We start from the raw sequence: 15,321 nt of genomic DNA on the forward strand, positions 1-15,321 counted from the left end.
CACGTGACATTAGGGACCTATTCGTCCCCCCAGGCCTGAAATGGCTGCTCACAGAGAGCAACAGATGGCAACGGACGACACAGTAGAGATTAATCTACCGCAAGTCTTAAAATGCTGTACAAACTGTGTAGACTCTGCAGGAAAGAAATAAATGCTGATTCAGCAAGGACAACATTTTGGGACCTCCTCCACCCCCCTCCTAAAGCTGGTACAGGCATCTGTTATATTACGACGCCTTCATGAATATGGCGGACGTGTTCATTTTCCAAGTCTCTGACCTGGAATGTGAGCTACTCAAAAATCCCTCCTGTTCCCAGATGAAAAAATGCAAATCTTGGAACGGGGGGGGGGGCGGCAGGATGGTGAATAGCCCCTTTTCATTTTAGGAAGGGAGGCAGGAAATGATAATCGCCGAATTGTGAGGGTTTGGGTAGTCGAGGGTTGAATGAAACTTGAAAAAAAAAAAGGAAGGACATTAAAGATGCAGAAGTCACAGATAATAAGTCCACAGAGCAGGAACTGGAGGCTCTCGTAGCACACACAAGTGATTAAAGCCACCAAAGAAACACAAGCCACGTAGAAGACGTGACAGGACTAGCAGGTTCCTCCATGCAGCACATCCACAACTCGCAGCACACATGTTTTGTACCTGCCACCAGAACTTTTGCTTGCTTGCAGCTCTTCTGAAAGACAGCCTGAAGCTTAGGAGCACCAAACCCCCCTTTCAGAAACTTGGCAACCTTGCTGATCCCTTTGCTACAGTCCTCAATCAGCTTCTCGCTGAGCGCAATCATTTTCAGACGTTTTCTTCAAGCCAGGAAGGTCTGCTCACTGCCCAAGCACCATCTGAAGCTCCTCGCGTCATGGACAAGTGAGAGTGGTAGGATCTCCAGCAGGTAGTACAAGAAGCCTGTCAATGACATGTCACCCACGCAGCATTTTCCATTAAGTCTATTTTTACTTGCATGGAGCCACAGCAAATCAGTTGGCTTCATAGATCAAGATGCCCTCCAATCCCCCGGCTCTTGTCTCCTGGTAACAGAGACAGGTCCGAACAGAGACTCTGGAGCCGACAGCATACCTTACATTTAGAGCGCTGCCAACATAGCTACACAGTGCAAGATGAAACCGGTTCGCAGCTGCACCTTTTGGAGAGGTCTTCAGCAGAAAGAGATATTATAAAGCCAATACCTGGCACAGCAAAGTGGAAACTTATAGCGTCTAGATTTGTCCCAGACACATATACCTGTGCCCAGTCTTTTCTCCTGTAGGAAAGAGGTTCAAAGAATAAGTGTGTGTGTGCAGTGACCTGCATGTAGGGCTAGATACCATCCAAGAAAGACAAGAATGTTCCTCACAGGAGTCTATGCCAGAACAGACAAACCCTACCACCCAACTATTTTCTAAAAATGACTTGCAACTTATTTGGGACGGAGATCCTCCCAATATAAGGAAATCTGACTGCTGCCTGTCAGGGGTTGCCTCCTTGATTTAGATTGACTCTTTCGAGCTTCTCTGATTATGCCTGAATTCTTCATGTTCACAAACACGACACCACCAATTGCGGACACAGCGACGTACAAGGGGCTTAACCGGCTTTCCTAAAAGGTAGCGGCAACACATTCTGCGCAGCGTCTAGCTTCCATATTGCAGAGATTATGGCCAATTCCATAAATCCAACACAAGGGCCGATGAACAGGAAAGTTCATTCGCCCAATCATTTCTAATCAGCCAACAAATGAGCAAACATGCTCGCATGTCAGCTTAATAGATCTTTAACGTGGCCATAAAAATGCTGACCAGTCGACAGCACATCAAAAGGCTGCAAGAAAAATCTTAAGTGTCAATGATCATTCTTGCAGCCTTTGCTCCAGTAATTATCTGGCCGTGTAAGGGTACGGTTACATGGTCAGGTTCTTTCCTGATGCAGTTTTGGAAGCCAAAGCCAGGAGTGAATTAGGAAAAAAACAAAAACAAAAAAAAAAACACCTTTGTATCATCTGTCTTTAAAGGGGTTGTCTGGGTTCAGAGCTGAATCCGGACATATCCACATTTTCACCCAGGCAAGCCCCTCTGATGTAAGCATCGGTGCATTTCATGGGCAAGTATTTTTTTTTTTATATTGGCACACTGCTAGGTGGAGACTTCCGCCTAGCAGTGTTCCTGTGACATCACCAACTCTGATGGGTGGGCTTTAGCGCTGCTCTAGCCGTTTTATAGGACAGCACCAGGCTCACTGCTGGGCAAAAGCCTCTGCCTAGCGGTACTTATGGAGAGCCCGGTACATCACCGGAACGCCATAAAATGCCTTTGCCCTGCGCAACTTGGCGCACAGCAAAGGAGAGCATCAGAGTCTGAAATGCTCCTATGCCAACATCAGGAGGCTGCCTGGGTGAAATTGTGGGTATGCCTGGGTTCAGCTCTGAACCCGGACAACCCATTGAATGGAGCGAGTACTTTTAATTACGCTATGGCGTCAACTGCAAGGGAGACTAAGCGTAGTATCATGAAGTAGCAGTGCTCGCTTGGTGAGCCACCTCTTCATCAAAAAGCTGATCGGTAGGGGTGCCATACCCCTGCTGTTCAGATATTGATGACCTGATGATATTTTATCTCCTTTAATTATCCACTCCCTATTTTGACTTCCAAAACCTCATCAGGAAACTTGACCATGCTGCCATTCCCTAAAGGGTCCTTAAATGAGTGCCCATTGACATGTTATATCTTTGAACTGTGTTCCTTACACTCGTGTACAAGTTCACTGATCCATCAACACGTTTTTAGAGGGTGAGAGGGAGCCCGAGTACCCAGAGGAAGACTCCATGCAGATGTCACCCTAGGTCAGATTTCACATAAATAAAAATGTATTTTTTACGCGATATAATAAGCATCTCAAGTGCTTGTGGAGTAAGGAGTTAATAAGTCTCCCTCCATATGTTTAGTGTGCATTGTGGGAAATATCATCTTGGCATTGCCCTATGTCTACAATCAATCAATAATGATGCAGTCTCAAAGGGCAGAGCAGATTTCTGTGGGCAATTCTTACGTCTGCAGGTTGGTAAGACTATACAGCAAGCAAAACTTTCCACAAAGAGCAGAAATAAAAAAAAAAAAAAGCTTCAATCTCTGCAAAGATCCCACGCATTTCTGTAGCCTGGCACCACACTTGCTCTACATTGGGGCAACTCAGCCATTAGTCAAACAACTACTGTTTTCCTAATTAGTGGCCTGCTTTAAAGAGTCGGTGCAGGTGAATGGTCTTTGAGGTGTTGTACATCACGTCCCGACAGTTCATGCCTCAGTAAACTTGTGAATTATGACCTGTCACCCGCGTTTTATCGGCTATAGAATATACTTCTTAGAAATGGGAGCTATAAATAAGAGAACAGATGGCTTTTGTTGGCTCCAGTCAAAGCAGAGACGCGTTCTGGAAGGAAGCCCCAAGGAATTTAAGCTGAATTGAGTTCTGCTGCCCCCTACATGTCTTTGCTGCTTTAAGCAGCCCACAGTTTTTCTAATAAAATGCTATGTAATACAAGGGGGAAAAAAGCAAAAATAAAATTAGAAAAAAGCAGAATAAAGTCTGGTGGAAAGAGTGCCCCACCAGAGGATACAAGCACTGCTCCATTTCTACATCGGTCATCTTCATACAACACAAGTCTTTCAAGGGTTTAAAATCTTAAATTTATGAGACCAAAATATCTGAAATGATGTTGCACAGGAGAAGTGTCCCACCACATGGCTCTTGTGAAGAACATCATGACCGTGTGGCAATGGCGATAAGGTTAGTCACAGATAAGATAACAGACTTGTCAACGGCTAAATTATAGTAACCTAAATGACTGACATAGATTTTGAAGACACAGTGTAATACTCTACCCATCGTCTACAAAAGGATAGGGTCAGATATACTAGTGGTGGTGCAACAAAGCTACAAGAAAACCCCAATTCCTGCAAGACACTGATAAAGCAGACAAGGACTTAACTGGAAAAAGAACTGTGGTGGGACATGCTATGCTGTCCGCCACTGATCAGGTACATGGGCACTGTATCATGAATCCGTACAACACAAATCTGTGATATGGACACGTGTATGAGGACTATGTTTTAGGCTACTTTCACACTGGCGTTTTGGTTTCCAACGGATCAGTTTTGCCCTTAAGGCATTCTGAATGGAAAAGGATCCTCTTAGTTTGCCTCCGTTCAGTCTCCATTCCGCTCTGGAGGTGTTTGCAGCGTTTTGGTGTCCACCTGACGATGCGGAGGCAAACGGATTCCGCCCTGACACACAATGTAAGTCAATGGGAACGGATCCGTCCTCTATTGACTTTCAATGGTGTTCAAGACGGATCTGTCTTGGCTATGTTACAGATGATACAAACGGATCAGTTCTGAACGGATGCAGACGGTTGTATTATCTGAACGGATTCGTCAATTTTTATGGTTTTTTAGGAACCTTCAACAGTCTCCTCCAGAGCTCGGGGGCGAACCTGTGGCGGTTGGGGATGTGTGAGTATCGAATACATAGTTTTAATTAGAATTTTTTCCTTTTTCTTCCAGGGTTCCAGAGTCTCCACCGGCGAAGATATGGAGTTTGTTTTCCTCCGTATAAACAACAAACTCCTTATCCAGCTGGTGGAGGCGCGTCCCGCTTTATGGGACCACACCGACCGCCACCATGCAGACCATCACCATACACGGCGGCTCTGGAGGCAGGTCTGCGAGTCATTGTTCACTGGCTGAGGGGGATCTCAATGCGGCAGCTCAGAAAGCATATGGTAAGTACAGCAATATGTATTTTTACCTCATGTATAATATAAACCTAAGACCATGCTAATATTGTAATATAATTACTCGTTGGCGGTCAATCCGCAACCGCTTCAAGAGAGATTATAACAAGGAAGTTCAGGTCCAGAGTGGATCTGGAGCAACCTCAAGTCCGCCATATGCGTACAGTGCTGCCTTGAGGTTCTTACAACGGACGCTGGCGCTTAGAAGGTAAATTATATTTTTTTTTTCTCAAAATAAATGTTAAAATGATTTTGCTTTCCTCTCCCTCTGCGTACAAAGGGCTGTCTGAGATAGAGGATCGTTTGGCACCTCTGTTTCATGCAGCCCCCTACGGTCGGAGGGACAATTGTTCTCTACTTATGACAGCAAGGGGCTGTCTGAGACAGAGGATCGTTTAGGCACTCTGTTTCTGGCAGCCCCCTACATTTAGGAGGTAGGCATAGCATACAACCAGGATGCAGTAATACAAGGCCTTTTTTTTTTTCTCTCCACAGAACTGCCAGCAGCTATCGGGCGCCTTACCCAGCTCTTGAAGCTGACGCCACCCCCAGCCCTCCTGTCCCTCATATAAAAGGTTTGGGTCAATGCTGGTCCCCTACTGGGTCCCTCTTTTCAGCATACGCTCTCACATTGGAGACAAAATGTGAGAGCTATGTTGAATAGCAGGAGATCCGGTAGGGGCCATCGGGAGGATTGTGGGAACCTTGTAGAGATAGTTTCCGATGCTCTAGAAGGTTTTGGCGATGAAAGGAGGAGAGCGTTGGATGACTTGGCATGTCAACTCATCCCTCACCAACATTACGTGCAAAGCTTAGTCCCCCGGACGGACCAAATGACTGCGAGCAGGTGCACGAGTTTAAAAATTTGATGGAGAACGGGTCGTGGGAAATTTTGCACCTACCCCCCATCCCACTCTTTTCACCCACCCCCTTTCCGCCATCTATTCTTTTCCCACCACCCTGAGCATGTGTACAATCTTCCATCTTTTTCTTCAACACCTTCTCCTCCTCACTATACCGCTCCAACTTCTTTTCCATCTTCAACACATGCTCTGGAACATTCCAGTTCCAACCCTTCAACCGTCCACGCCCCTCAAATCCCACCTGCATCTTTTCCTGCGGCCCGTCGTTTTTATCCCACCACAGAAGACAGGGGGCTACAGCTGCCGGTTCAAGAATATCCACCCAACAACGCTCCACCTCCCGGTTTCAAAAATTATATATATATTTTATATTCTGAATTATTGTTTATATAATTTCTGTGAATTGTTAAATAAAGTTTTCTTTACTTTACGGTATTTGCTTATTTTATTTCATACTTCACTGTGGCCACTCCAGCTGTGGGGAAAGTAAAACACCCAGCAACAAAACACATTGAGTTTATTATAACGCTTGTAAAATTAAAAAAATAGTTTTCTTGGGAGTTTTATTTTCCCCACGCCTGTAGTGCCAAAGGTAGCAGAATATTTGATGTAACACCATTAATAATGGGCTTTCTTAAAGCTCCATATTGATCATATTCTGGCTGATTGGCACATGAACAAGCAAATGCTTGTTCATTAGCCAATCTGGTGCAAATCCACATGAACCCTTGTGGGAGTCACGGTACATGTGAATCAGCCTCTTCAACAATTTACTAGAGAGCGCAAAATTTATATTTTGCTCTTTAGCACAGATGAAGCCATCACATAAAGTAGCGTCGTTACCACAAGGGACAAGAAAGGAACATGATGCTGTTAAAAGTTGTTGTCCGGGTTCAGAGCCGAAGACGGACCTGCACCCAGCCAAAGAACTCAGCAGTTCAAGCTAGAATGCTCTCCCTTGCCATGCGTAGGATCACGCAGAAAAAGGGCTGACAATAACACACTGCAAAGTGGAGGATTCCGCCAGTGTGTTTGTTTATTTCACAGTCTGTAATGGCCAGGCTTTAGCAATGTCATAGCAGTTTGACACGCTATGGCATGGCTACAGCTGTCCCAATTGTGCAGGTGATGCCACGGGACTCAATGATGGACAAAGCCCTACGACTGGCAGCACTATGGAGAACACACTACGTATACATTTCTCCCAAAAAAATGCCAATACCCGGCAATATTCAGTGTTGTAAATGAGTTCACAATACAGATCTGTCCATGTTCAGCTCTTAACCCGGATACGCCATTTGATAAGGCAGATTATGAGTTGTCGTAAAATATAATATATCACTAGTTTAGCATAACCATTCTTGTTGGTTTATTATAAAAAGTAGAAGAAAGGTGTAATAAAAATCAATTTTTTATTTAGCATTAGAGAAAACATTAAAAACAATTACAAAACATTATCCTGCCAACTCGCTCTGCCCGCATCAGAAAAAGTAATCCGCAAAACTGTCCCTCATTCGGGCGATGGCAACGGTTGAGCAATATGACAAGTTTTGCAGCCTGGTGAGTGTGCAATCAACCTCTTGCGGGTCCAGGCGCAGTGGTTCCTTAAATAAAAGACAAGCCTTGACTACATAGTCTATGGTTTCCACTTTGAGATTAATGGCTTATGTGAGAATACTCCATTTGGCAACTAAAATGCCAAAGGTGCACTCCACCAGTCGTCTAGCTCATGTCAGTCTGTAGTTATACACGCGCTCAAGTAGTGCTCAAGTCACGGCTAGAGTGCGGCTTTATGAGGTTCTCACACATTTGGAACGCCTCTTCCCCTACTACGACAAATGGTATTGGAGGTCCATCAGTACCTGGAAAAGGTCTCGGAGGTGATAATCCAAATTGCTTTTAATACAGGAGGCGTCCCATAGAGTAGTTTTTGAAAGCCATCGAGTCATTTGTCCGTCCATATACTCCAATGTCAACTGCGACAAATCGATAATCAGCATCTGCAATTAAAAGGGGTTGTCCGGGTTCAGAGCTGAACCTGGACAAACCTATTTTCACCCAGGCAGCCCCCCTGACTTGAGCATCGGAGTAGTTCATGCTCCGATGTTCTCCTTTGCGCTGCGCTAAATCGTGCAGGGCAAAGGCTCTTTTGTTTACAATAACACTGCCCGGCGGAGGTAGGACATTTATGTAGGTTATATGTTTGTTTGTCCTCAATCCCGGACAATCCCTTTAAGATAATGGAGAAATATTTCCTACTTCCAGAAGGTTTTACAGTCCTTATATGTTTGCCATCCACAGCTCCTACACAATTAGGGAACTGGCTTGTTTCCATGAACTTGTCTGCTATTTGAAGCCACTGTTCTGTTGTTGGATGTGGTATGAAATCCTCATGCAATACCTCCCACAATGCACGACAAGTATCACGTACTACTCCGGAGAGCGTCGAAATTCGTAATGTAACGATGATAGACTTTCTCCAGTAGCATGAAAGCTTTAACAAAAAAAATATATAAAAAATCTCAATTATATGTACAGCGATAAAAAAAAAAAAAAAAAAAAAAAAATTTATACCTTATTGTCACCATCAGCTGCTCTGCAGGAGAAAAGGCCCTTCTGTAGCGGGTATCCTGTTTTTCAATGAGTGATGAAATGCGCTGCAGCAGCTGGTCATAACTATGAACGGTCATGCACATATAATTGAAAAAAAAATAAAAAATCTGGATTCGCACAAAGCTCCAAATACAGGACTGAAAAAAACGCCTCTGGTCATCCGTTTGGAAGTTATAGGGTGTATTCAATACCGACGTCGTCTTCTTTCTTGGTCACGTCTTCTCCATCTTGCTTCAGGATTAGAAACCTCAATCGCAGACGCAAGTGTGCAGGCAACATGGTTCCAAAATACAATGAGCCTGAAGGGAGGTTTACCTGCTTAAATACACTGTCAAAGTGGGTGGACTCTTTGAGACACACCTTCTTCCTTAAAAAACAGATCCGCTAAACGGAAGCAAACGTAAAGAACGGATCCACTTTACAGGCGGATGTGTTAAATAGTCTCCTGTTTGCATCCGTTTAGAAATTTTTAAGATGCATCCGTTTTAAACGAATCCGTGAAACGCGAGTGTGAAAGTAGCCTTACATATACATTAGTTAAGCTTGATTTCTTGAAGAAAAATAAAATAAATAAATAAATAACTAACTACACACACTTGCACCTTTGCATGGTTCTGTTATTCTTGCTTTGTTTACATGCTGCAGCAAAGCTGTGGGGCTGTAACAACAATGACTGAGCTCTCCCACATGAATATTTGTGGGTGTGAATAATCTGCCCCTCCCCCTGCTTGCTCTGCACATCCTAAATTTACATACAAACACTGTCACATGATCATCTCCTTGTTCACACAGGAAGGAGATCTGCACTACGTACATTACACCCTGCACTACATACATCACACGCAGATCACACGTATGTATGTGGTGCAATATGTAGCTCCACTCTTTTCTGTGCCCAGTCCCTCTCTTACTGCTTTACCTCTGTCTGGCCCTGTCAGTCAAAGCAGAGGAAGAGGGCGCTGGCCACAGAAGGGGTGGAGCCTGAGTGCAACAAGAGCAACAGTGACACCCTCATTGCACCAAAGGCCTAACCTGCATACTATGAAAAGTATAACTCATCAGGAATGGAGCCTCAGATCAACAAAAGGAAAAATTGTGTTTTAATCAGGTGAACCCCAGCTATGTGTCTACGCAAACAGCTGGATAGGGAGGTCGCTGGTGACAGATTCCCTTTAAAATGAATTTTTTCCACAAAATTATACATCGTTCTGCTCAGCTCCTCCTGCTCTACATGATGCTGGCGGAGGAGAACACATGTTCAACATGACAGTTTCCCTTTAAATCAAAAGTACCTAATATTTGGTCCCAGGAGGACATCATAGGAACTAAAGAAATCCACCATGACATTGGGGCAGTCAGTTTGGCATCTACAACCTATCAGTATTTCATATCTTGTCCTGATGAGGAGCAACACACTCGGAACTGCTGTACTACGAGCAGAAATGGCAGAACCTAAGAGGCATACAAAAGTACGCTACGGATGGCTCTACCTATTATTTATGAACAAGAGTTCACCCCTTTTATGGGATTGTGATAAAGTGGTGAATTGCAAATATCTTGCTTTTTGGTTCTTCTGTTTTTGCCTACCAGAAGGATACACAGCACGGTGGCTCAGTGGTTAGAACATCTACATGGAGTTCGTACGTTCTCCCCCTGTTTCCTCCCACACTCCAAAGACATACTGACGGGAAACTTAGGCTACTTTCACACCCGTGTTAGGTGCAGATCCGTCTGGTATCCGCAGACTGATCCGCACCTATAATGCAAATGCTTGTATCCGTTCATAACGGATCCGTTTGCATTACCATTTTGTTCATGATCATGCAAACTGATCCGTTTTGACTTACATTGAAAGTCAATGGGAGGCGGATCCGTTTTCAAATGCACCATATTGTGTCAGTGAAAACGGATCTGTCCTCATTGACTTACATTGTAAGTCAGGACGGATCAGTTTGGCTCCGCATCGTCAGGCGGACATCAAAGCGTTGCAAGCAGCGTTTTGGTGTCCACCTCCAGAGTGGAATGGAGGCAAACTGATGCATTCTGAGCGGATCCTTATCCATTCAGAATGCATCGGGGCTAAACTGATCCGTTCAGGGCTCCCACAAGCGGCCCAAAAGGAATCTCACAAGCGGACCCAGAAACGCCAGTGTGAAAGTAGCCTTAGATTGCGAGCCCCATTGAGGACAATGAGATTCTAATGTCTGTAAAGAGTTGCAAAACATGTCAGCGCTATAGAAGCAGGGTGGATAAAAACAAAAAAAAAAAAAAACAAACGGATACTTGGGATTTAAATCAGATTTTTTTTTTTATATAAAATGCTTTTTGATGAAAATGTATTACCATCTAAAAGGTTATTCCATCATGAAATAAAGATTAGTTTTTTAATTATGTAGAATAAGGCTGTATACGTTTAATAAATTCCATTAATCCATTCACAATGTCAAGCTCTTCTAGAGGTTTTTTATAAGATTATTGGGCAGTTTCTCTGCCTACAAGATATTATCACAGATGCTTGGTTTACTTTTGCAGTTCTCAAAACTGAATTTGACTCAGCAGAGATCACATGCCTCTTCTTCACAGCAAAAATGTTATAACATGAACAGAGTTGAGAAAAAGACCTTAATCCTAACTTCTACAAACCTATGAATGCAGAATCAACCTAATCAAACTAATATGAAAAGTTGTTATTCTAAAAATCTTCATCTACTTGCATATTATAAGTTATACCAGCAAGAATTAGTCTTTATGTAGAAAACTATGATTTAAAATCAAGCCTTACTAAACTAGTGATTTAAATCAAATCCACCCTCAGTAAAAAAATATATATACACACACATACAATAAAATATCTCATCTAGTGAATGTGCCAAAGAAGTTGTTTCTAGCTCTTGGACAATGACTTCTGCAGGCAATACCGGCCTGTGGTATGTGCATGGGTTCTATAGCCGTTCCATACATGCTGGCCTCACATTACATTCGGTGGAAACCTTTTCCAATCTTTCTTTACCTGCTACTGATCTGAAGAGCAGCCCATAGGTGATGACAGAAGATCTGTTCTCTGAAATGCCAACGCTGCAACACAGTACTGCAGCCATGACCAGGGATAAGAGAAGGTGACCCGAGCGCCGGGAAGAAAGCGAAGTCCAAGAAATATAACTGGCCAGCTGACAAACCTCGCCGGGTCAGCTCGGGCTCTCTGGTCAGTGTATTTTTATATTCTGAGTCACCTTATCTATTCTCACAGATTTTCCATCACGTATTGAGAATATTGCATTAAAGTGTCCTAACTGTATTTTCTATAAGACACTGAAGTATTGAGTACTGAAACTTGGTGAGGTGCATAAAGGGGAATCTCCAGACAAACATTTTACCTGGAGACTGGCCAATCACCCCACCTACCAAATCAGAGAATTCATCTGTCGCTTGCTTAACCCTTTGAAATAAAACAATTTACTGGTAACCTAAAAATCCAAGGAGAATTTAGGCTGTCCATAAGAGTACCCACTTTGCAATCAAGACGAGTCAAGCCATGGTAGAAAGATAGTTTAACTATTCCAATTCTCTTAAGTTAATTTTTGAACTTTGTTTTGGGGCACCCAGCATTGCGCTGAAGACCCTCCTTAATGGGTCTGCAATCCGCATGTTGCGGGCCAAGAAAGGACATGTCCTATCTTTGCGGTGCGACCACACAGAGACCTGGAAGCGCACAAGGACACTGCGTTAACGTTAAAAAAAATTCATTTTTTAACTAAAGCACAACCTAACACTAAAATTAGTCATTTATTTTGTTCACTTATATAGCGCTGATTTATTCCACCGCGCTTTACAGACGTTATCACTCGCCGTCTCCAGTGGAGCCCACAGTCTAAGATCCCGATCAGTAGGTCTTTGGAGTGTGGGAGGAAATGCACGCAAACACACGGGGAACGTACGAAAGTCATGCAGATGTCTTTGGTCAGATTCATAGGCAGGACCCCAGCGCTGGAAGCCACCAGTGCTAACCTCTGATCCACCTACTCAATATGCAGTATTCTTTTTGAACAACAACAACACAAAAACTAACTTAGAATTGTAACAAATACGAAAAAAAATTATAATAATAATTTAAAAAAAAAACTCTTTAAAAGGGGTATTCCAGTTATGTAGTTAGCCCCAATCCACAGAATAGTTATAACAATATGATCGGTGGCGCCCTACCCGCTACCCCAGTGATGGTGAACCTTTTAGAGGCAGAGTGCCCAAGCTGCATCCCAAACCCAAACTTATTTATCGCAAAGTGCCAACACTGCAATATAACCTGAATACTACAGTCCAATATAGTATATCTTCCATGTACTTTATCATTTAGTTATAATATCCTACCTTCATTCAATGCGCTGCCTGTGCCGTTCATAGCACGCCCTGCACGGATGAATGGCAGGAACAGTCTAAGACATATTGGTACACCACCGATTTTTTCCAGGGTGCGGGTGCCCACAGAGAGGGCTCCGAGTGCCACCTCTGGCACCTTTGCCATAGGTTCGCCACCACTGCCCTAGCCCGTGGAGCCCCCTGAAAATGAGCGGAGCAGCCGGTCCAGAGTGTGCACAGCAGTCCATTCATTTCTGTGGGGGTTCCAGAGACGGCAGAATACAGAGCTCTCATAGAAAGCAATGGAGCAGATGCACGCATGCCTGTCTGTTCATTTCAGGGGGCTCCACAGAATAAGAGGTTCCTGTGATAGTGATCGGTAAGGGTCCGCCTGCTGGGATCCAATAGTTAACCATTATCCTGTGGATAGGGGATGATTTTGCATAACCGGAATAGCTCCCCTTGTGCTCCTCATGATAATCCATGAAATATGTAACTGTATAGGAGAATCATCTACCAGCATAGACACTATGATTGCTCAACTTGTCACACTGCAACCCAGACAATAGCGGACTGGCTGTCCCTTAGCAGACACCTCAGACAATAGGATTAGGGAATGGCCGGCGGCAGAGCAGAAGGCTGCTTTTCAATGTCACACAAACTCAGAACAAACCGTCCCATGTGCCTGTCCGTAGCAGATAAGGACGACAAGATACTGGATATCTGGGGCGTACAGCCGCCTGTTGCCACATGGAGCAACAATACACGTGGTTTCCAGTTATGTAAACTGCACAAAGGAGTGGGCAAGGGGGGGGGGGGAACCTGCTCGCTCATAAAACAGAGGGGCGCGCGTTCAAAATCTCACTTTTAGCCATGCAGAGTATTGGAATGCAGGCGTAGAGGTGAAATCATTGTGGCCATTAAGAGCTTGCCAAGGACACTAATGGTGACGGCTTCGTTTTCCACCATCACTGGATCTGGAAATAAACTCGGGACATATTTTACTACTGAAGCACTATCATCTCGAGCCCAGAACAACAAATTGAAACCATATTGGATTCTGCTTTTTCCCTGTGAATTTTACAGCCCACCCCCACCCTTGTAAGAGGCGGAATACTGCCCCAGTTTTCGTAGGGAGAAGCGTTCAGTTTTCTCTGGCATTCCGTAATGTCGCCAATAGACATGTTTTTTTTTATTTTATTTTTTTATCTTTAAAGTAAAAAAAATAATAATCCTACTTGCCAACTTAAACAGCAGTCTCCTCAGGCGATCAAATAATGAAAGGCACATGTACTCGCTTGCACGAATCTGACAGATGAGAACTTCATAAACTCAGCTAAACTGTTGCACAATCCTGCTCTGGGAAAGGGGGGGCGGGGGTTGGGCGGAGATTGGGAACCGCCATTGTACAGACTAAAAGTAGCACCGGTATGCATAGGGGAAAAGGGAGGCAAGAAACGCACTTTATACTGGAATACCAGACTGTCCTCTAGCCTCTGCGCTGACTGATTTGCTAAATCCTTTCCATGGAGGTTAATCCTATAGGCTTAACGTTTTATGCGAGACAGTTGCTAAACTGGATGAGGGCTGTATACGCCCTCCTGTGATCCGATATTGCCATCTATATGAACCCAGGATCATATGTCCAGCTCCGGGAGCATATCGGCCTGGTTTTACCGGTTGAGCCCTATCACATAACCTGAAGACCGGTTCCTGCTACATACCAAGTATATCTTAAAGGGGTTGTGGAGGATCTTAATACTGATGGCCTATCAGGACAGGTCATCAACATCTGATCGGTGGGGGTCTGACTCCTGACACCTATGACAATCAGCTGTTTGAAGAGGGCGCAGCGCCAATGAAGTCACCTTGATTGGTCATATGGCCTAGGCACAGCAATACAGAGCACAGGCACAATGTACAGCGCTGCGCTTTGTATACTGTGAGTAAGCTACAGAACTCACCAAAGCACCGCAGCCTCTTCAAACAGCTGAGCGGCGGAGGGGTGCCGGGAGCCGAACACCCAGCAATCAGATATGGATGACTTATCCTGAGGGCAGGCCATCAATATAAAATTCCAGGTAACCCCTTTAACGGGGTCAGCTGAATGCAGTATAAAATGCGATGGAAACAGGAATATGCAGAACTTATATCAGAAATGAAGCCATGCCCACCTGACACCACGCTGCTCTCGTCCCGAAAATGGCCAGAGGAGAGTCATGTGACTAGACACGTCCATCAGCAACCAAATGAAACACACCACACAAATGAAAGCTTGGTGTTGAGATGAGCAAATCATTTCAACCTGAAACACACACAATGTATTTCAATGGAGGTTGTCGATGGACAGGTCATACCGCGTGACCCTCAATCACTGGCCACTTTCAGCCCAGAAGACAAAGCTTGGCTAGCAAAGGAGTGCAGCTTTAAAGTAAGTTCTATATATTCCCGTTTGTAACAATTCTATAGAAAGCAGTCACCTGTGGTTCCAGAGGTTGGACTCTCCTACCCGATCATAAAGTGATAGTAATAGGCCATCACTTTGTAAGATGAGAATATCACTTTAAGAGATATTATCACACAATGCCTGCAGCACAGAACTTCCTGACCACTGGTGGTAAGAAGGGGGGTACTCTCACCACCGACTATTATTAACATCTCCAAGAAAAATCTACAGAAAGCCACTTCCGTTGTTTGAGGGG

The 15,321-nt window shown here is 44.2% G+C and overlaps 1 protein-coding gene across 3 annotated transcripts in view; it reads right to left on the minus strand.

Moving 5' to 3' along the window:
• The window catches only part of PIK3R1 (phosphoinositide-3-kinase regulatory subunit 1), a 53,037-nt gene that overhangs the window by 21,728 nt on the left and 15,988 nt on the right, over positions 1 to 15,321 (minus strand). The window contains exon 1 of one of the 3 annotated variants that reach the window (XM_044276128.1): positions 12,632 to 12,677. The exons of 1 other annotated variant lie outside the window; for it this stretch is intronic. In XM_044276128.1, the coding sequence (XP_044132063.1) occupies positions 12,632 to 12,662 (31 nt within the window). In that variant the 5' untranslated portion in view covers positions 12,663 to 12,677. Of the gene's footprint in view, positions 1 to 649; positions 1,069 to 12,631; positions 12,678 to 15,321 lie in introns of those variants that run through there. One more of the 3 variants, XM_044276129.1, reaches the window with a different exon arrangement.

This window comes from Bufo gargarizans, chromosome 1 (assembly GCF_014858855.1).
Source record: "Bufo gargarizans isolate SCDJY-AF-19 chromosome 1, ASM1485885v1, whole genome shotgun sequence".
Classification (NCBI taxonomy): domain Eukaryota; kingdom Metazoa; phylum Chordata; class Amphibia; order Anura; family Bufonidae; genus Bufo; species Bufo gargarizans.